Below are 23,602 nucleotides of genomic sequence, written 5' to 3'. Positions count from 1 at the left end.
TTTCCTCTCTTTCTTTTCTTTTCTTTTCTTTGTTTTTTTCTTTTTCTTTTACTCACACAGAAACGTTTCTTTTGAAAAGGAGAATTACCACCTTTACCTTTGCATTCGTTATCTAGAACATTATCGTTCGCGCGATAACGTTCTTTTCTCTGATTGTTCCTCTTGCAAAAACGATTTTGATAACGAGATGACAGTTTTCTGACGGCTCGATCGAGCACGAATCAACTCGAATTAATTCGAATATAAGACGAGAAATTTATTGTTGAATGTTTCTCTATGACGAGCGGAGACAGGTGCGATGATAGGTACGATATGTAGAAAGCGAGAGATGGACATAAAAGTTAGCTTTATTACGTACCTTTGGACCCGATAAATACTAACCGAACACGCGTCTTCCTCCTTTTTTTGTCGCGTTAAATTACGATGATTCGCTGCAGCACGATGATTTAGAATCGTTGAGAGTAATTAAAAGAAGAAAAAAATCTTTTTTTACGTGTCATAAATATCACTTGTTCGTTGATGTGCCAAAGAGAACTAAAGATCCTACGATGTTTTTTTTTCTTTTTTTTTTTCAATCGCAAAAAGAAAGATGGCGAGTAAGCTTACACTCATCGTTGACGTTATTCCGAAATCTTGCTTACTTTTGATTGTCGATTTATCGAAATACTTGTTGACAGATTTTAATCCTAGAAAGAACGTACTTACAGATCGTAACCAACGTGACGATCGTTCCGATTCGATGCATTTAGCAGAGGTTAAAATCGCGAGATCCTTTTTGGTTAAGGAATTCGAACGTCGTAAGAAACAAGCCGTTACTTTTCGAGGATCCTCGATTCATTCCCAGGTCATGCTCGAATGGCACTTGCCGATTTCCTTTGGTTACAGTGGAACGAACGCCACGTCTAAGAATCGACTAAGAATCGATTCCGTCGGGATGAATTTTCCATCAGAAAGAAGACCATCTCGAATCTTCCTATTGACTTTTTGCAGGAATTCCAGAACGATCGGTAGTTTCGATCGATTTTACGCGTCGTTTCAATGTTCCTCAATATAAGTCGAGGATATAATCTAAGAAAGAAAGTTTTCGAACTTGCGAAGCGTTCAACCCTTCGATTGGAAACCGTACAAATTGGTATTCACTTCTTCGGCAAGGGGGCGGCTTATTCACCAATACGATATACTCGCTTGAAGCATCTTGCGCATTTAAAACCTCGTCTCGTAACACGATCGGTACAAGCGCGTAGATATGTTGTTCCGGGGCTAACAACGTGTTTGTGGAAGGTATAATTGATGCGGGTCCCGTATCGCGTTTGCCCTTAAGAGAGTTTGGAACCGGGTGGAGAAAATATAGGTTGTCTTCGTGGCTCGGCCTTTGGAGTCTGCGGTCGCCCGCGGTGCTACACGCTGGATGATATATTCTCCGCAACTGCAGCTGTACCCTGTACCAACCAAAGAAAGCTCAAAGAAAGAGAAAAAGACAGAGCTAGCGGACTTCTCTTTGCTGAACAAAACTGAAGATTTTCTAGTAGTATTACTATTACTACTACTACTAGAGAGTTTTTTTTTTGTCGAAGAAAATTCATCAATATTTATATAGATATTCGACGTTTGTGGATCTGATTTTTCCAAAGTCAATTGAACCAACCAACGAAGAGGAAAACAAAACTTACGTTTCGAGTAAATTTCAATGGTGCCTCATAAAATGGAAATCACTCGTAACGCTATCGCATCATCAGGCTCATTTGTGTTACAGTTTTTCGGCGTTAAAGAAAACGCGCGTGAAGAAAAGTACTTCTCTCTTTCTCTCTTTTGATCTATCTATCTCAGTACGTTGTAATTTCACGGGACGAACGGAATCGCCGAGCCGATAAGCCATTCACATCGTCTCTTCCTTACGTACCTAATTCAATGTTCCACGCATTGTCGTTATGCTTCGCGATTGTGCGTAGTACGACGCTTTTTGAATTTAAGCGCCTCTAATAACAGTACTACGAGGATCGTACGTGAAATTTCCTTGGTACTTATTCCCTACTCCGGTCAATTAACGGTAATAATAACCAAGACTACTATCAAAGGAGACTCTGAAAGAAATCATAAATTTCGATTTCTAACAAAGTTAATCGAAATTAAACAAAAAGACTCTTTCTCTTTCTCTCTCTCTCTCTCTTTCACTCATTTTCCTTATCCGAATCTCCCGCATGAAACAAACACGAGATATGAGAAAAAGTGGAGGACGAAGAAGAAGCAGAAGAAGCAGAAGAAGAAGAAGAAGAAGAAAAAGAAGAAGAAGAAGAAGAAGAAGAAGAAGAAGTAGAAGAAGAAGGAAAGAAGAAGATAGAAAGAGGAGAAGGAGGAGGAGGAAGAGAAGAAGGAGGAGGAGGAGGAACAAGAGGAAGACCGGTCTGGTGCGTTGCGTGCACGAGTCGCATTACGCCGTTGAATATTTCATTCATAAGCGAGCCGAGCTATCTCCGTATTCCACGAAGGAACACGGCTGATCGTAGCTAGCCATATCCATGCGCACACACGTGCACGTGTGTACTCGCGTAAGTTTATTCCTTCGTATATATGTATCTACGTACGTACATACATATGTGCGGACTAGCTCGAGGCCGTTGCCGTTGCAATTACGTCGACGTCGGCCCCCGTAGCCGTGAATGAAACGCCTGGCTTGTCCTTACCCCCTTCTTCGACCTTCCGCATCTTCTCTCTCTCTCTCTCTTTTTCTCTCTTTCTCTTTATCTTTCTCCGTTCTCTATTCATCCTTCTCCAGTCAGGCACAAAGTTGTTTTTACATGCCAGAGAAATAATGGGCCGTTGCGCTGCTTTACATCGACGTCGATGATGCACCTTGCCACGAAGAAGAAGACACTGCGAGACGAATTCCCCTTTGCGGAATTCCGCTTGCTTGCTAGCTGCCGTGAAACGCTTCAACCGACCTTCGCTTGCTTCTCTCTCTCTCTCTCTCTCTCTCTCTCTCTCTCTTTCTCTTTCTCTTTCTCACTCTTTCTCTCTCTCTCTCTCGTTCATTCTCTGTCTTTCTTTCTCTTTCTCTCTCTTTACTCTTTCTTTAACGCTTCGTTACTGCAGTATATGAAGTGTAATGCTATTATAATGTATTAGGTATGAATCAGTGTTCTGCTGGATATAGATTAATATCTGAAAATAAAAATAATGTATAAACAAGCGTTGATACGATGAGTCGAGGGAAGACGTTGTCTTTTCCTCATTCGTCATGTAATACATCGAGCAATAAAAGTAGCTTAGCAAATTTAAGCGTATATATAACGTAATAATAAACTCGTTATTATTATATATTCTGATTCAACGTTTGTAATAAATAAAGTGAGCCTTTTTCATATGTATAATATATATATGTGTGTGTGTATGTATGTGAGCGTGTGTACGTGTGTATATTATAAATACATCACCGTCGCTCTATTCTATATATGATACGGTTTATTAATTTTATCTGACTTTTATGTTTGTACAACTACATACATGAAATTACATATCTTCCATTTCTTTCACTTATTTCTGTTCTTCTCATAGAAAATATACTTCCGTCAAATGAAATTATTATTTACATTATTCCTTCCCTTATTACTTATTACGTAAATATATCGTTTACAATTTTATTAGACTCTGTAAATTACTCGCGACTACTTCGGTAATGTCCCATTGAAATGCACTTTAAACATTCTAGAGTTCTTAGATTTATTTCAAATACGAATAAATACGTTGAAAGTGTGCGTGTCGAATTTCGATCTCTCGTTGATAATACATAAGAAATTTCAATTCGATCGAAAAAAAACAAGTTTTCGTATCCTTTTTTCTAACGTATCATTTTTTCTTTTCTTTTTTTTTTTTAATTTTCAGAATTTCCGAGAGCACCGTATCGACGGGGCCGCGTTACCGCTACTATCGGAGGAACATTTGACGGGACCAATGGGTATGAAACTGGGACCAGCCTTGAAGCTTCGAGCAATGCTCGCGCGGAAGCTTGGGGCGTGTACTGTCTGTCTTCACTGTGCGCATTGCCACAAGACGCAGCTACCTATGCTAAGTACGGCAGCTGCAGCTGCTGTCGTCGTTCAGCAGCAACAGCAACACCAACAACAACAACAACAACAGCAACAACAACAACAGCAGCAGCAACAACAGCAACAGCAACAACAGCCACAGCAACAACAACAACAACAATTGCAACAGGCACAGGGTAGACGTCCGAGTAGTACGGGTAACTGACAAATACTGGCGGGGGCTCCCTCTTTCGGCCTTGAAGGAGCGCCTGCCATTACGATCGACTCTCCAGATCCAAACAGAGCCCTGAGGATAGAAAGGCGTATTCCACGGCCGATACGTAAACCAGAGGTTGTCTTCAAAAAACCGATTAAACAGTGACACTAGGAGAGATACTGTGTGTTTTCGGTTAAACGGAACGGGGAGGGGGGAGGAAAATAACGAAAAAAGAAAAAAAGAAAAGAAAACACTTTTTACGAGACACCAAACTTTGTTTTGAACGATGACGAGATTACGATGGTGTCACCATGAGTGCCGTGAGTTACGTGTTCGTTCGATAAGTGGACCTGCATTCTCATTCGCTTAACACTTGACAAAGCTTCTGAGTATCGTCCATGAATTATCAAAGATACATTTCGATTCTTTTAAACGGGTTTATGGTTTGAATTTTCTACGTGACGATTGAAGAATTGATATTGAAAGGTATCGATTTACAATACGAATTAGATACGAGAGAACAGAGACTTTAGTCGATGTTGGTAACCTGTACCTAGTATAAGAGTACCTAGAATACTGCTCAGAGATATTTTCGGGCATACGCATGGAATGACGTTAATTTTTCTATATATATATACATATATATATATGTACATGTATATATATATGTGTATATATATATATATATATTTTTATGTCGGATAAAAGAGCGAAAGAGCCTCGGTATAAAATTTTCTTTAACGCCTAAGGTAAGCTCGTAAGTTATATATCTACATAATTGTGTTGTGTGAGAAAATCGATAATATAAGAAAACGCGTGCCTACGCTCGAAATGTCTTCCAGAAAGTGTCGTTAACGATCGCAATCATGTTTGTTATCGCGTTATACATACATTTAATAATCCAATATGGGTCGCGAGAACTTAATAAAATATATGCAATACGCGAGTAATGTGTGTGAACGTGATCGAAGAATGTACGTGCGTGAAAAGGAAAAAAAGAAAACAGAAAAAAAAAGAAAGAAAGAAAGAAAAAAAGAAACCCGATATGTAACTATTATTCGAGAGAATCATGTGCAATAAACAATACGCGGGTTTCGCCGAGGATGTACTTTTTAAACGAATAATATTAGATTAGAAATTAATATGAAATAACTAATTCGCACCAATCGTTGTTCCGTTTATATATTTTAACGACGTTTTTTACATCGACGATTGTAACGATTAATATACTAAATTATATTTTTGCTAACGCTCTATTGCAAAAAGAAAAGAAATAGAGAGGGATAGAGAGAGATAGAGAGAGAGAGATAAAGAATTTGCATATAAAGTACGAGCGGCGGAACCGTTTAGAGAATTGTACATTTTCTTTTTCTTTTTCAACGTTCGTTACGAGCGTTTATTTATTTAGAAACTAATCGTTGCCTTATCGTATTCACTGTAATAATAATTAAGAATCGAACGACTGTATGTAGTAGAGATACATCGACGACGAGTAAGAACGGCGAACCTGCATCGTCGAAATAAAAAGAAAAAAAAATTATAGAAATTATCATCGGTTCGTACGACGAGCAGTATTTTTAGATTTACATTAGCCTAAATTTACTGCAAGTTATACATATAATAAATATATGTATATGTGCACGAGTACTTACGAGCATTTCGAGATTCGCCTTTATGATGAAACCGAAAAAATAATTAATTAATTTCCCTTTGATTATATTATTGTCACTAGCGATGCGTTAATTTGTTTCTTATTTAATAAAACTTGATCATTTTGTAATTATCGTGTATGACACAAACAAGCTTCTATATCGTTGCCAATTATAAAAAGTTTCGTTTGTCCAGTTGTTTGTGTCGTATGGGATACTGATAATGATTTTTCTTCTCTCTCTTTTTTTTTCTTCCTCTTAAAATTTAAAATGAAAATTGAAGAAAAATCTCTACGTTAGAATTAGATTTTAGGAGAATGCGAATCTCGATGATGTGAGAGAGTACTCGAATCAGCGGCTTTTACTTAAAAAGAGAAAGAAAGAATCATTGTACATAATTGCTTAAGCATTTATTTATATTGTGCTTTTACAAATGGACTCGTAGTATTTTATTCAACGTTATAAACGAAGTAAATAATTTCGATCGGCGGATTGATCTATACAAGAGGGTAAAAAGAGAGAGGAAAAGAATTATACATAGATATATATATATATTATATATATATACATATGTATATGAAGGCAAAATCGCATCTTTGTATCAGTGTTGGGCAATACTTCATTCAATTAATGATTAATTATTCAATCCTTACAATTTGATTTATTTAAATTATTAATAGATAGATTAATGATTAATAATTGAAGTTTTGGTCGTGAAATTAATATCTGTTTTTATATATTTTTCTTATTTTCCTGATAATTATTATACATATATTATCCTTATTATTATTTAAAAATTAATTAATAAATGAGATCAATGTGTTTTTAAGAAACAGCTTGTTAATGATTTCGTTTCGTAATCGCGTGCAAAATAATACATTTCAATGATCGACATTGAAATTATTTAAGATATTTTAAACATAGGACAGGTAAAATCATTGACTTCATAAAGTCAGGAAGAATACATAGGAACAAATATTCACGGCGATGATTAAATAATTAATTTGATCGTATAACATTTTTAATATTACATCCGAATAAAAAACAAATTTAATCGTTAATTGAACTTATTGTCCAAAATTGGCTTTGTATCGATAGAAACGAAGCTGTACAACAGTACAACAAAGAGGAACGGTTAACCAGTTTTGTGATAAAAACCTATAATTTCACTCATTTCTATACATATACACACATACAAACCTCTCCTCAGTTTTCTTTACGTTGTTTACTTACAACTTCGATCTATACTTCTCACTCATCTCCCTTTTCTTTTTTTTCTTTTTTTTTTTTAACTTCTCATTGCGAGTCTGTCGTGTATTATTTTACGTTTAACTGTCATAATATGTATAGTAGAAATTAATGGTGAAAAGAGAAAAAAAAACAGTACATTGTTTCTGTTACAATATATTTGTTGAAAGATACCAGTCGCTTTCCTTTTTGACCTGATTACAGGAACCATAAATCGAATGAAATAATATGGATTATTTTAATCCGATGATTTATCCCATAGATAATTAATTAATATAGAAATATGTTCGTTAGATAATTTAAAATCATATATGTTTTAGTAGAACGATTTAATTTCTTTTAGTTTTCTTTGGCCTGTAAAAAAAAAAAGAAAAAGGAAAAAATTTTCATCGAGTTCTCGTTAGATCGTCGAGAAATTGAATCCCATTAATTTGATTGAATTTATTAACTTCGATTTATTACTTACGTTAATGTGAATAGCCAAAACTCCATCTTCTTCTCCGGAAAGTATTTCGATGTACGCTTTTTTATCGGCTGTAACTTCAACCACTTTACCTGTACATCTGCCGTTCTCGAGATTTCCAGAAATGACATCGCAATATCTGCCAGCGGGTAAGCAACTGTCGAAGGTTCTTTTCAAGTCCCAACTGTTGGCATTGATCGCGATGAATCCACGATTGCCTCGACAGAATGCGATCTGATTACTACCGTTGTCCCACCAGTGATTTAACTTGGTACCGTTAACAGCAACTCGGAAACGCACCATGTTATATATCTGTCTCCAACGATGCTCACAGACCCAACCGTTTCCACAGGTATTGTCTTCATTAATAATCGGAGAGAGGATATTTCCATCTGAATCCGCTGGTGGACTATCGTCGAACTTATTAAAATGATAAGAGCTCATGACTCGTGGTGTACCATAAGGATGAGCCAACATGAACGCTACGGCCATCTAAATTCACAACATTCGTATTAATCTGAGTAACAACTATTAACATCGATCTTTTCAAATCATTTTGACTTTCGAATATTTAATAGAATTCGTTGATCCTTTGTCTGTCTATTGAAATGAATGATAAAAAAGAAACTAGTAATATAAATTGTACGATTTGAAGAGAATTGTAGGCTTATGTGTAAATGCATGTTGGAATGTGCTGCATCGTGTGTGCTGTCTACAGAATACGCAAAGGATTAACGTTTACAAGAATTACCTTGTACAACTTGGAAAATTTGTAGATGAGTGTACCGTCGGAACGTTGAGTGTCGTGATTGTCAATGAATACCAAAGCATCGGACGAAGGCATGAGATTCCAAGCTTCGCCCCAGTTAACAAACCATTTCAAATCATTTTTGCCAAAGAAAGCATTGCCGAGTTCGCGACCGTATTGAAATTCCGTCACTGCAGCGAACTCGTATTCTTTTTTTGAAATCGCCTCGCCACCATAATCTATAACCTCTTGGAAAATGTATGGCTTTGAATAAGGTTGAAATCCATGTTTCGTGTTAAGATCCTTAATTCTCGAATAGATGACTTCTAAATCTTTTGGCCACATATGTTTTGCTGCATCGATTCTACGGAAAATAAAGGAGATGAGTACTTACTGTTTTTAATACGAATGCAAAGATGTTCTGACAAATATCAAATAGTTACGATCCTTTTGGATCGTAATTACTTTCCCATTTTGTTCTCAGTTAAGACTCAATTATTTGATATAATTTCTTTTCTCTTTAATATATTAATCGAGAAAAAATTGTATGCGGTAATTTTTTAACATAACTTTGTATTAACAAAACAATTCCTTTTCGCTTCTTGTATCAATTGAAAAGAAAAAAATAGTATTATCAGACAGTAGATAATGTTTTCCGATTGAAAGTTACATGATCAGACAAATAAAAAGATAACGTTTTCTGACCCAGAAATTGACAACAATGATGATGTATAGCGCAGTTAAAAAAAAAACAATATTTTATCATGATTCTTTTTTTTTCTTTAATATTTTAATAAAATTAAAAAATCCTTTTAGACTCATATTGATTCTTCAAAAAAGACATTTAACGAAAGTAGTAGCCGTCTCTGAGCACCGTAACAAGCGTGTTTAAAAATGAAAAGAAATATGTAATAAAATTTCTTGAAATTTATTCATTTCTAAAACGAATTTGAATTTTGAATAATTAAATCTGAATAACTAACCTAAAGCCAGCGACCCCAGCGTCGACAGCTTCGTTCAAAAACTCAACGATCTTTTCCCTCACGTACTCGCTGCTTTGATCAAGGTCGTGAAGTCCCACCAATTCGCAATTGCGTACGTTACTTGCATTTCTATAATCCGTTATGTCGCACTTAGGATGAAAATCTTTAATCGAGTACGGTACGGCAGGATAATCGTATTTATAAGTGTCTGCTGTCGAACCACCAGTTCCTTTGGCATCTTTGTGATTCCCACTCATGTGATTGAACACAACGTCAACGTATATCCTTACATTAACATTGTTACATCTTCGTACCATGTCCTTGAATTCTTGCTCGTTTCCAGATCTCGTTCTCCATAAGTACGATATTGGTTGATATCTTTCCCACCATGGCCGAGAAGATACAATTACGTTCTCTTGAATCGGTGAGACCTTCGAAATTATTACATCGTATAATATACAATAATAAATAATCTCATCGTGAGACTTTTACAAACTTAATATTAAATGAATGAAGTCTTATCTGTAGAGAATCAAAAATACATGGAAATCTTTGCAAAGTGCTTGAACAGCTGTAATGTATTTAAAAAAAAGAAAAGAAAAAAAAAGAAATGAAAGACTACTTGACCTTGCGAATACTTCGATTGTTTCAAGTGTTCGTTAATTATAACTTTACGAAACATGGAAATACATTGAAATTTAGACTTGTTACTTTGAAATGATATAAAAAGAAAATATTCTAAATGGCAATTCTAAGAAGAATCAGTAGCGTAAGAATGTAAATGGAAAATGGAACAAGAAGCTCTCGATTCTACGAATAGTAATCGACTTCATTGTTTCGTTGTTCGTTTATATAACGTTTCTGCAGAATTCCTTTCATCTGGTTGTGAATCAGCCGTCGAACAAACGACAATCTTTAAGTGGAACTCATCGGATATTAAACATTTTTCTTTTTTTTTTCTTCTCCATTTTTTCTTTCTCTCTCTCTTTTTTTTAATTCGTTCTCGTCCTTTACTATATAGCCACGCATTCTTTTCTTTCATTAATCATACCTACATATATCTAGACTTTCATGTTTATATACCTATTGCGTCACACGTTACGTATTCACACATAACACCAACACAAAATTCAAAATCTATTCAGCTATTTCACGTGATCTCTAAAGATCTCTCTCGAAGGCTACAATTGGTTTGAGCAAAGAGAATCAATCACGATTACATTTTGTGGTTTTCATTATGCTACATTTTTATTTCATTAATCATCTCCCTAGATACATTATCTTCTTATTTACATATAATTCGTATAAATCGTAAAGAGAGAGAAAGAAAGAGAGAAAGAAGAAGAAAAAAATGACACGAACGAAAATCGATCGATCTAACAAGTCATTCCAAGTAGTTACGTTCGTTTTTATGCATGTTATCCTTTTTTTAAAGAAATAAATAGAAAATTGCTTATATAAATTAACTAGAAAATGAATGATAAAACCGCGTGAATTGATTGTTTGACCTTCGTTACTTTGTATTCGTAAAGTGAATCGAAATCGCATTTAATGAAGAAGTTTAATGGAAAAAGTGTGAAATTTTTATTTTACAGTACCTGTATTCCACCGTAGCCCATCGGTCCCAAAAATCTTTCGCACTCATCCGCAATATCCTTCCATTTCCATTCGAAAAGGTGGACCATAGTATCATGGCCGTTGACATAGTGAGGAGTTTTGTAAGCGGTGGTTACAGAGAATAACAATGCCAATACACTCACGAGTAACGCCATTCTGATGTGTGACTCTCGTTGCTTGCTCAGAGCATATATACACATACATAGAGATATGTATGTGTAAAAGAAATTTAAACACTACATTCAAACGTCTAATCGTTCTCGCACATCCAAAGGTCGTCTTATTTACTCTCCGCGTTATCGATAATACTTTTTAATGCACTATCATAAAATTTTTAGAAACGATAATACCACTCGAGAGTTTTTTATTGGTTAATATCAAACCACTTCCCATTTAAGATATAGTATCGCAATAAATTATATTCTCCGTATTTGTACATAATGTGGAGTCTTCCGACATTTATTCTATAGGATGGATGGATATTCTTTTAATGTCATTAGTACAAATCTAGTTAGAAACAAGAAAGAACATTTGTGATTTATTCATTCATTAATAAAAATTTAATTATTTCTTATTCATTAGATGTCAAGTTATTCCAATATGAATATAACGATCGATAAATATTATAAAGTGGAATAGATAATTGTGATTTTTTTTCTCTTCTTTTACTTTTACTTTATAATAATAAGATTCGATGAATGTCAAAAGAAAAATACATAAATCTACTATATACCTGTTTTTGTATCGTTGACTCATAATAGACTAATCGATTAATAATAATTTTATTTTCTTCTATCGTAGTTTCCGCACGTTTCCGTCCAATTTATCAACGATAATTTTCAATAATACAATATTTTGAGCTTCACTAATGCCGATAATGTTTTCAAACGTATCGATTGACGAGGTTAATCATGACTAGGAAGCAATAGTGTAATGAGTTTACGTTCTAAACTCTCTTGTAAATAGTTCGAAATAAGAAAGGAACTAAGACGAGTTCGTAAATACTTGTTTGATGATAACAAAAGCTTTAAAATTCAAACAAAAATTTTTTTTATTTATTTATCTCCTTTATAGATAAACAAATAAACTAAAATAGCTTACAGAACGTAGTTCTCCTACGTAAATTTATTTTATTCTCGAATAGAAAATTGTTTATTTTATTTATCCTACTTAGAAACGAGTTATCGTCGTCAGTGTAATAATTTCCATGTAAATATTTACATTAGAAGAGAGTTGTATTGTATCAAATAATTCCAAAGTAGATACCATCAATTACGAACAATGAAATATAGGTTGCATGTTGTATCTATAGCGTATAGATTGAACCCATTGTCAAAGAAACCTTTCGTTAATCTTTTTGACAAAAGTAAAATTTTATCAGTCATCCAATCATACGAAATTCAAACTAAAATGCAAGACAGTTCAATAAATGGAATGTTTACCATATGTTGATGTTCGTGATCCAACGGCATGATATCTTCCGTTATTCGTAAAGGCAATAGATCCACCGATGGCGAGTATCTGATCCGTTGCCATGTGATTCATTACGTCGTCGATCCTCGCATCGGATCGATTGCACCATCTCTTCTCCATAACCGTTGATGATTTTATAAGATACAAACTGATATATCTTTATCCACGAACTACCCTCCAATATCATCTTTTCGGTATAATAGAAGACACCTGGCGAATAAAAACTTGGAAGATCTTTGCGTGTTTTAGGATTTATCAACGGTATCAAATTTTTAATCGTAAAGTCCAATCGTAACTTTGTCATATTACTTACTCGATAAATAAAATAAATCAGAAGGATTAATCTTCAGGTGCATTCGCGCCTTTCTCCCTTTATTTTTATACGTGGACTGATTTGGCTACAGTATATCACAACATTATAGAGATCGAACTTTAAGTAGAATCGTGTGCCAATCGGCTGGCGAACTTCTTTTTTTTTTCTTCATTTTCTTTTTTTATTTTTTTACACATACTTTTTTGTTTTCTTCGTTTTTTTTTTTTTTATTAATTTCTTTTTTTCCTTTTTAATCCTCTTACTGTCTGCTCCTTCAAACGCTCACGTATCACGCTAACACAATTCTATATGCGCGCACATTCCACGAATATGAACGAGTGAGAAATAATATCGTCGACAATACGATAGAGAAAAATTATTATACGACAATAGTAAGAATAATTATGGTTTGATCTTTCTCCTTTTCTTTTTTTTTCTTTTTCTTTTTTTCTTTTCTACGCGCGATCCGTCATATTAAATTATATTAAAATCAATCGGACCAACGGAGAGAAACGATTGTTTTCGATGAGATAGCGTATGACGTGGAACTGGCACGATTAGGCTGCTTAACGGATATTATTTATTGTTATCATTATTATTCTTACTATTCTTTCTTCTTCTTCTTTTTCTTATTATTAATGTTTACTCTTGTTGTTGTTGTTGTTCTTCTTATTCTTCTCTTTCTTATTATTATTAATATTATCATCATTAGTATTATCATTTTTGACGGACACCTTACAATAGTACAAAACAATAAAAATATCGATGCGCACGGACAGATGTGGAGATATAGACGAGAAAATTAGCGTTCGACATTCATCAATATATCCTTGACACTTATGCAATCGGGAGCTAATCGCATCACACGACGACGAATAATGAAATATACATTTTGAAATTTAAAGAAAGAGAAAGAGACAGAGAGAGAGAGAGAGAGAGAGAGAGAGAGAGAGAGAGAAGAGAGATGATAGCGACAGCTGTTTAGGTTTGTTTTTAACTACTTTTTTTTTTAATAATTATTGTGCACCTTCGTGATAGTTATACGAGTAACTTTGAGTGATTATCGTGGATAATCGAAAAATTGATTTTGATAGATCGACAATGAATTAAAAGATATGAAAAAATAAGATATGAAAGATTATACCTGATATAGCAAATTGATTAGTGCTACGAGATTGTTGATAGTTGTATAAAAGTTGTGTACGAGAGAGAAAATAAAGAGAGAGAGAGAGAGAGAAAGAGAGAGAGAGAGAGAGAGAAAGATTTGTTTCGTAACAAAACATATCGAAGATAATAAAACATTCATTTTCCAAAAATAAATAATATATATCGAATCGAACATATCTCCGAGATTCTTTTTATGTAAAATATTTTTATAAAAAATTCGATGATTACTTTATAATAAAAAAAAAAAAATAATAATAATAATAATAATAATAACAACAACGATAATAATAATAACAAAACAATTAATGCTTCGATATAAATCACGATAAACGATACATAAAACGTAAAACATTGTACGCACACATACATTACGGCGATTCTTATTATACATTAACGATTCTATTACACAGATGGTAGCAAGTGAGATTATTTTTCTATTACTTTTCTTTCTCAATAACAATCGATAGATCAGAATCGGTAGCAACCAACTCGGGACGCGAGCTTCCCTTCAAATCGGAAATAGATTCGCGCGAACTTCTATGAGTTTTAATCAAATTTCATCGCCAAGTTTTCTTCTTTTTTTTTTCTTTCTAAAATTTTAACATCGATCAACGACATATTAATATCTTTCCTAGCGCGCAACTTTGATAAACATTCTAAATTAAATGTCAAATAATCAAATAGGTTTAATGTCATTCAAACGATACGTATCTCTCTGAGAGAAATATTGCAAACTTTTTGGAAGTACGACGAGTGGAAGACGAAATCGCATGATTAAATGAGAAAATAAAATCGTATTGATAATGACTTACGATCGTTGATTTATAATAGATTTAGTATCTTTCTTTTTTTTTCTTTCGTCTTTCTTCTTTCTTTGCTTTCTGTATTTTTTTTTGTTTTCTTTTTTTTCTTTTATTTTCTTTATCGAGAGTGGCAGTTTAGACGTAGCATTTTCCAAATGATTTTTAATAGATCTTTGACTTCCACTTGAAAATTATTTAGTAAATCGATTTCGTTTCATTTTAGAATAAGTGTTCTTATTGAGTTGTAGATGTTAACTATGCTAATGATAAATCAATATCAATAAGAGAAATGTGTAATAATAATAAAAGGAAATAATAAAATTAGAAATCGAATCATTATATTAATGTGTGTTTGTGTGAAATCATCGGCGGTCGGTTTAACTAGTTTCGCATTAAATTGATAATAATATATTCTGCAACTTCAATGTTGTATCAAATATATATGTATATGTATATATATATATGTATATATGTATATATGTATGTATGTATGTATAATATGTGTGTATATATACATATATCTATATATATATTATTTAGTAATAAGTCTTTGTAGTTCTCTGACATCATTATCATAATCGATGGATATGTCGTAGATAAAGTACAATATTCAACAATAACATCGTGAGTGATCCATCTAATAACTATGCACGAATATCTTGCGCGGAATGAGAAACGCGAATGATCATTTTAAATTCAATAATAACAGGATATATGTATGATACCGATGATTAATATATAACGATATAATCTTTGCTTTCTTTTGTCGAAAATGCAATTGAAATATAATCGCCTATTATAACATGTTTATGAATAAATATATGTCGAGCAAAAAATTCATTGATTAATTAATTAATATATATTTAAGAAGAGAGATGATAAGTTTCTTTCGATTTAGAAGATTCAAGATCAAATTACCGCTTTTAGCGGACTAATGTTTTGTTCTAGAGAAAGACAAAATGAAAAAAAAAAAGAAAAAGAAAAACAACAACAATAAATGTCCCGATGATTTCAACGTCAATTAGCTAATATAATCAATGAAAGACTACAAAGTCGTCTTGACACATTTGACAACGCACATACATACGGTATCTATCTATGTAAATATCGTTCGCCATTAACAATCGAGATTAACATTGCTCAAATGAATTTTTGTAATTTCCTTTAGTAAGGCGCGCAATTGTGCTTATCGTGCTCCACAAAAGCAATCGAATATCACAAATTCGTAGTCGAAGGAAGCGTTCCGATTGTAAGCTTTCTTACTTGTATGCACAATTACAAATATATATGCATTACCAACGGTATCTTATTTATTTCTTTTTTTTATGTTTTTTGGAAAAAACCGCCTAATTAAAATTTCAACAGATTCAAACGGCAACGTATGATAAATATCTGTATCTATTAATAATTTTCACGCGTGCGTGTACGTGTAATGTGTGATTGTGTCTATGTACTATATATACTATTTTATAAATACGTATATATATATATATATGTATGAGTATATATGTATATATATATATATATATTTATAAAATTTCTTAATTCTAGAAAAAAAAGAAAATGCAAGTCGCATTGTTTCGAACTGTACGACGAAAGTATACGAAACGATAATCCTCAAATTAAACGATAACGCAATTACCATTTCGTTTAACTCTATCCAACTCGATCTACAATACTTCTAAACTATAAACAACGGCTGAGAATAAGCGATCTAAGACTTCAGTTTAGAACTTGTGCGTTTTATATAGCCAAACTAAATCCGTCCGGCCTTCTCGTCTAAGAACCAATCGTATGTAGAGACCACCTAATCCATCTATCGGATGGATGTTTGGTTGTTGTTGTTGTTGTTGTTGTTGTTGCTGCTGCTGTTGTTGTTGCTGCTGTTGCTGTTCTTGTTCTTGTTGTTCTTGCTGCTCTTGCTTTTGTTCGTGTTGCTGTTGTTGCATTTGTCTTTCTTGCTCCTCGAATTGCTGTTGTTTCTTTTCTTCTCGAAGCTTTGCTTCCTCCTCCTCCTCCTTTAATCGGAGCTGCTTTTTTTCTTCTTCTTCTTCTTTTTCTTCTTCTTCCTCTTCTTCTCGTTGCTGTTGCTCTTTTTCTTTCTGTCGTTGTTCCTCTTCCTCTCGCTGTTGTTCCTGCTGCTTCTGTCGCTGCTGTTCCTCTTCTCGCTGCAACTCCTTCTTCTCCCATTCTTCAATATCTGCATCGGTCGGAGCAACATCACCGTTTCTTGGATGCTCGTAGAAACTCCGTTCGTTCTCGCCGTTGCTGAATATATCCTCGCGTCGAGGCTCATCCGAAACGGCCGCTGTCAATGCGGCCGTGGCCTGAGGTTAGTTGCTACCAGAGTGCTGTTTGCGCTCGAAACCAGTGTCAGAGCCGCTCGAGCTCAGAGTCGTATTGCTACCGTATGGTTCCAAGGATGATTGAACCGACATACTGCGGCCCTGTTTCCTCACTTTGGGGGGGGAGAGTTTCCCGGGCTCGACACTGGTTGGGTCTGCCTGCAACAATCTCTTGGTCAAGTGACTTCCTAAGTTCGATCTATGATCGTCAATGAATTCGCTTTATATGATATATTTTTTTATATTATAAATTTTTACTTATAAATATATGGATGCTTGTGTATGTGCATAAATAAGAAGTATAGTTCATTTATTAATTTTTTTGGGATATTTATTAATCTTTGAACATTGGATTCATTAAGTGCCAATCACTATGTTAAGTAGAGATTCATTATATCGTATAAAAATGTGATAATTGTAAATGTAAAAATTGTAAGTGTTGGATAAATTAAACGCACCTGATAAGCTAAAGCGTTCATGATGATACCATCGGGTACCAATCCTAACGGATGAACCTCATTTACCAAAGCGTTTGTTGGAATTTTGTGAAATTGAATATACTCAAGAAAGTTGCCGATTATATCTTTCAATGGTGTATCTTGATTACTGTCATAGTATTTCTTGCTCCACATTAAGGCTGCCTAAAATTGAAGATAGCAAGAAGATTACGAAGTATTTATTAAAATACATGTACATGATTATATTTATTGCGAATTATTAGATTAATAGGAACATGATGAATAATGACAAACAAAATCGAGTAATGAATTTCAGTTAGGATCTTTTTAGATGATTTTCTTTTTTATAATAAATTGATTTTTTATAATACCCAATTAGGCATAATAGAATAATGTTAATTAGAAATATATTATTTTACTAATGTGACCCATGTCTAATACGATCGTGTTGTTTTTGAAATATTCTTAATTAGTTTACAACAAATTAATAACACTTAATGATAAAAAGAAGTTCTTCTTTTCTTTCTTCTTTAAATCAAATCGTCTAAAGGGAAATGTAGCTTTGTTCGTAACATCTGGTCAATTTAATAAATTAATCAATATCTATCAGGCTGCGTTGTTGTTTTAGTCATTATTCATAATGGTCGGGTACTATTACTGGCTTCGTTTATAACATATATATATATATGTATATATATTTAACTAACACACACACACATACACACGTATATAATATTTCGCTTTTTGGGATATTCTTTTCTGACTTACTTGAAATTTGGTAAATTCGTCCGCACGTAATTCTTCTCTTGCTAAGATCAAACGAACAACGTGTTGAGGCAACAAAGTAAAAGATCCTAAGTTCAACACTTCGTTCCCATGTTCGTCTACGAATTCTAAGACCTTCGAAGAGAGAATAAATAATACATTTACTATGTTACAAAATAAAGATCAATTCTATCTTATCGAAGATTAATTTTATCTGTTAAATCTAATGTTTTGCAAAGTGATCGTATTTGAAGATTGCTTAGGACCAATAAATAAGCACTTGCATAAATTCTTACAAATCTAAAATATGTTGAAACAGTTATAAAATAGCATACCTTTCTAAAAAATGCTTTTTACCTTTTGAACCAAAGATTTGGTACATTTGTATTGTATATAACGTTCAGCCGAGGCTAAGAGCGCACAAACCGTGTCAACGGTTATGCAACATTGAACGAATCCAGCGCAGGCTTTTCTAAGTTCGTCCAATCCATAGTAATCGGCGGCATTCATAACACCTGTATAAATGAAAAAGTCGATCGGTCGAGCTCGGTAACGCATAAAGTATTGATTATCAGTGTTAGTCAGAGTGGGACAAACACATGCTCGTGTTCCCTATCAACGGAATGTTTACCGTACGTTAATTTATCGGGTATCGATTAGCTCGCATAGTCATCGACGATAATAGACTTGGGATCGATGATCGATCTCTTTTTATATATTTAAATAGTAAATAATAAATAGTAAAAAGTGAAAACAAATAAAATTCATACTATCTTTCGATTTATGTATTATCGATATAACTATTCCGAGAGTTAAATAGTTATTAAATTAATCGACGTCCATCACAAGCGTCGTGTTGTCCCGATAAGCTATCGCTACCGTTCGATTTAATAAAAGAAAATAATATTTATTAATTACCCAACAAGGTTCTTGGTTGTAGAGTGACGCAACCGGTATGAATGTACTCGATGAGTTGACGAAAAACATCCGGCTCAAACTCTTCGATGATGAGAGTATGATGTTGATTCGATTGCGGCTACGAGCATGTAATTCGACGTTTCTTCATTAAGATCGATATCACACGATGAGATTAGTTTCGATCTTTGTAAATCATGCGTAAGCTATTCCACCAGCATAGGGTGCATTTATTTATTTATTTATTTATTTATTTTTCTTTAGTTTTTACCCATTGCTCCGATGATACATTCATTTTCTATTTTTTTATTTATTTAATGAATTCTAATGCATCATTTGAAAGTTAGACTTCGATCAGATTCTTAAAGAATTAAATAGAACGAGATAGTCAATGGGTAAAAATGAAGGTCATTTAAACATTTGCTCGTTCTGATATAAAGTACGAATAGATATAATGAATAATGCAACGATATTAATTCATCAAAATCAAATCTACCGTGCTCCAAGCATTAGAACTGTGCCTAATAAATCTTTTATAGAGAATTATGTACACTAAAAAGAAAAAAGATGAAAAAGGAAAGAAAAAAGAATTTGTAAAATTTTACTCGCAGAGAAATCGTAAAAGTTTAATACCACGAACGCATATATATATATACGCACTACATACCTATCTCATAAATTGGTTCGATATCGATATTTTGTAAAGGCATCGTAAAAAAGAAGCGTGCAAAATTTGATACGCCGAAGGAAAAATCGAAAAATCAAATAAGACGAAATATATGTCGCATGCAATTTCGAATCGATTTGAGAATAAAGAAAAGAACTAAATAAATACTAAGTATCCGAATCTCTCGACATAAATTCAATACGTAACATACATTTACGATAAATCAATAACGATAAATCAATATTAATGACTACGAAGAAAAAAAGAGAAAAAGAAAAAAAGAAGAAAAGAAAGAAAGAAAGATGGAGCATGACATTCACTAAAAGATCTTCATTAGTTCGATCTACTTGTGTATTAAAAAGTTCGACAAAAGATCATTCTAAGAAGAGATAATCGTAAGTGCTGTGCAATAAGAATTTCTATGGAAAAATTTTATGCGATCTTTTAAGAAGTACCTCTTGTATGGGTGCCAGCTGCTGAGTGAACCCTGATCGCTGTTTGACACATAACAAATGCACACTTACTATCTCGCAATTATTACTAATTTTATAGAAAAATGAGAAAAGAAAAATATGTCGAAACGCTTCTTTAACTGGTACAAATAATATCTTTATGTATTACAATGACTATCTTATTTTGTATTTTCCAAAATTATTTTACACATCGACACACAAACGTCCTATATGTACATATAGATATATACATAGGATAAGTCCTAGAATAAATAAGAAATAATTTAATGGCGATTTCAGTATAGCAAAACAATCAGAAATGTTCATATATGTCTTATTTGACATATTTTTATTCTTTTACTATTTGAAAGAGAATTTGATTTTCAATTGATTCTCAACGAACTCTATCCGGTTACTTTCATAAAACTGAAATACATTTCAATACCAGTATTTCCATACAGATGACTTACCAATGACTGTCTCATTCTCTTCATATGCCGAGATATTGCTCGGATTTATATTGAAAAAACTTTATTCAATTCTTTCACGTAAAGTTTCAACACTGTCAATGAGCGTTTTATATACAATGGATTTCAAATAGAAGATTTAAGTGAAGCGAATAAGCGAGAGACGATAAAAACTTCACGACTTATATATACATTTGAATATCGTTCGTTGAGAAATTGTCTAGAAATTGTCTAGAAATTCATTCCAAATTTTATCTAACGAAAAAGGATCATAACAAATTAACGTCGCAAACACGAAATCAATGTCAAACATGACATTTGTTCATACATTTACATGAACCTTTATATTATTTTGACGTACCGAAGACAACCCTAAAATATATCCTCCGCTTATTCTAGGACATTCTGTATATATAGAACATACGTTCCGTATAAGAAATTCTTCGCAAGGTTGACCGCAAGGATTCCAACGTCCAACTAATCGATTAATTTACCTGCTGTGCCGCGTTTTGTAAGTTCAGCAAAGGTTCGGAGCTTCTCTTTAAAAAAAGTCGTATCTTGTTCTCTCTCGTTGGCGCTTCTTTCTTTCGTTGAGGACTTGGTGCTTGATACAACATTTTATGGAAAACTCTGTGAATCAGAAGAAAAGGAAGAAAAACAAAAAACGAAAAAAAAAAGAAAAAACAAAATTAATTCCTTTTCCTTTTCTTTTTGTTTTCAAGGTTTCACGAATGATCAAAAGATCGAAAGATCGGATCATTTTTTTCTTTTTTTTTTAACAAGAAGTAAAATATAAAAGACAGAGGAAAAAAGGGGTAGAGAAAGGAAAAAGGGAAGAAAAATGTTGATACTAACCTACTTCTAGCAGCGAGAACAGCCTTCACGGCGCAAACAGGCTCTCTTGTGTCACCAACTAGAAAAGTGACATCGCAAAGTTCTGGCATGCTCGCCAGAAACTTCATGTCTTCGGCGAGACCGGTCTTATTCTCGAAGGTCGAATAATCCGACTCGTCGACCACCCGCGATCCCGAAGCTTCCGGCATCGGGCCTGTGCTTTCCTAAAGAAAAGAAACAAAACAAAAAGAGAAGAAGAGAATAAAACAGATTAAAACACAGATTAGTTAAATTAAAACAAAGAAGAACGATGTTAGTTCGAAAATTCTCTATTCAATGGATTGCCAACGATAAATTACGACGAGTCTTTTATCGAAGAGAAAAATCTTTAGCAATAAATTCGTCGATAGATTCTTATATCCTATCCCTTCCCCCTCTTACTCCTTCACCCCCATTCTACCATCAAATCTATCTCTATTTCTTATTTTTTCTTTCTTTCTTCCCTTCGCGAGATCGAATTACTTCCTCGTGTAGCAAACCAATTTCTCATCCACCACACGATTAACCTATTTTAATCATAGAAATCTTCCCTTCCATTCTCTCCCACTCCCACTCTATTCGATCGTATATTTTCTTTCACGACTGTGCAAAAAAAAAAAAAAGGAAACCTTCAAATAATCCTAGCGTGAGTCAAGAACATTAAGACACCATCTACCAAAGATGTATATCATGATTTATCTACAATCCATCACGATCGTCTAACGATCCTTTAATAACGATATTAAAAATAAATGATATTTTAATAACGAATATTAAGAAGAAATAGTATCGGAGTAGTTTCGGAACAGACTGATTAAAGATTCTCGTTAAGATTTTAATTAAGAAACAAGTACGATGAGATGAATGTCAGAGTTCGTGTAAAATCGACTGAACGATAAAGACGAAAACAAAGGACAACCCTTTATTCTCGATCAACCCACTCTCCACTATTATCGCCCTCTCGTAAAGTCGAACTAGAAGAAGTCAAGTAAAAGTAGTGTCCCAAAAGAAAGTAGAGGAAAATTACCTGTTGCTCGAGTCCCGGAGCCCGCTCGCTCGCCGGGCTACTTTTGCCCCGTAAAAACACTTTTACCCAGCTAACTTTTGTCTCTCGATTCACGCACACTCCACCGTGTTCATGTTCCTCGACGCTTTCGGCCACGGCTCAAAATTCTTGGAAGAGCATTCCTCCGTCTGCTATCGGACGTTGCAAGAGTTAAAGAGATACGATTGGGTGAGGTTCAATCGAAATAAGTGGGAGGGAAAGAAAAAAATGGCTTGAAACTTTGCGTTCGATAATCTTTCTCGATGGATCTCTTTTTCTCTCTCTCTCTCTTTCACATAGACACAAATACACAGACATGCATATACAGACATAGAACACAAACGCGCACACACGCTCCACCTATCTCCCACGAGCTTTACAAATGAACTCTCCCAGCAGCCTTTCCTTCGCTAACGAAAATTTTTCTCTTCTAATACCTGCTAAGAGGAATAAAACTCGAGGCTTCGCGAGGTTTCTTACACTTGAAAGGAATCTCGTCAATAGGAGATAGATATGAGAGAGAGAGAGAGAGAGAGAGAGAGAGAGAGAGAGAGAAAGGGGGAGACAGAGAGAAAGAGAAAAAAATTAATAGACAGTAATCTTCGCAACAAGGAAGAAAGGAAGAAAAACTCTTGATAATAAAAGTAACTAAACTGTTTCCGTAGTCACGCGCGTTTTTTCGCGATAAAAACTCGTTTTGCGAGATATTCCAACGAACGAATAAACCTCGCGAACCAACAAAAGAGTGCTTTCGAGCTGTACGCTTCGACTTACGAAGAGCAACCTCTACTTGTCTTTCTCTATCTTACTCTTGCTACCCTCCCGAAGCTCTCAAAAGCTCTCCAAACGCGCAGCCGCAATGAACGCGAATCGCACTGCGTCGGCGTAAGCAAGACGAAGGACGTCCGCTTT

At 34.0% G+C, this 23,602-nt stretch overlaps 3 protein-coding genes across 10 annotated transcripts in view; 1 reads left to right on the top strand and 2 right to left on the bottom strand.

Annotated features, from left to right (window-relative positions):
* LOC127067062 (serine/threonine-protein kinase Warts-like) overlaps positions 1-23,602 on the top strand; it is a 142,756-nt gene that overhangs the window by 114,493 nt on the left and 4,661 nt on the right. For 7 of the 8 annotated variants that reach the window (XM_051001564.1, XM_051001565.1, XM_051001566.1 and 4 more), the window contains one exon: positions 3,880-6,288. The exons of the other annotated variant lie outside the window; for it this stretch is intronic. In XM_051001564.1, coding sequence (XP_050857521.1) covers positions 3,880-4,248 — 369 coding nt within the window. In that variant the 3' untranslated portion in view covers positions 4,249-6,288. Of the gene's footprint in view, positions 1-3,879; positions 6,289-23,602 lie in introns of those variants that run through there. 8 annotated transcript variants of the gene reach the window in all.
* On the bottom strand, positions 7,277-11,131 carry LOC127067063 (alpha-amylase 1-like). The gene is made up of 5 exons (XM_051001577.1): positions 10,929-11,131; positions 9,331-9,761; positions 8,351-8,711; positions 7,603-8,091; positions 7,277-7,490 (listed from the first exon to the last, which is right to left on the bottom strand). The coding sequence occupies exons 1-5, from the start codon at positions 11,100-11,102 to the stop codon at positions 7,476-7,478; spliced, it is 1,470 nt and encodes a 489-aa protein (XP_050857534.1). The 5' UTR covers positions 11,103-11,131; the 3' UTR covers positions 7,277-7,475.
* LOC127067061 (serine-enriched protein) lies at positions 12,760-23,308 on the bottom strand. The gene is given in 9 exon segments (XM_051001562.1): positions 12,760-17,207; positions 17,507-17,689; positions 18,275-18,406; positions 18,629-18,786; positions 19,190-19,307; positions 20,309-20,347; positions 21,267-21,402; positions 21,628-21,830; positions 22,673-23,308. Coding segments are annotated over 8 exon segments (1,731 nt in total). The 5' UTR covers positions 21,816-21,830; positions 22,673-23,308; the 3' UTR covers positions 12,760-16,430.

The sequence above is a fragment of the Vespula vulgaris genome, chromosome 10 (assembly GCF_905475345.1).
Source record: "Vespula vulgaris chromosome 10, iyVesVulg1.1, whole genome shotgun sequence".
NCBI classification, from domain to species: Eukaryota; Metazoa; Arthropoda; class Insecta; order Hymenoptera; family Vespidae; genus Vespula; species Vespula vulgaris.
The sequence above is the reverse complement of the archived record's forward strand: the minus strand, read 5'-3'. Positions and strand labels throughout refer to the sequence as shown.

Excerpts from the sequence above, each read along its gene's own strand:
- LOC127067063 (XM_051001577.1), bottom strand. The coding sequence starts at position 11,102 with ATGGCGTTACTCGTGAGTGTATTGGCATTGTTATTCTCTGTAACCACC. Across the intron at positions 8,712-9,330 it reads GCTGGGGTCGCTGGCTTTAG|AATCGATGCAGCAAAACATA; the intron begins GTTAGTTATTCA and ends TATTTTCCGTAG. Across the intron at positions 8,092-8,350 it reads AATTTTCCAAGTTGTACAAG|ATGGCCGTAGCGTTCATGTT; the intron begins GTAATTCTTGTA and ends TTGTGAATTTAG.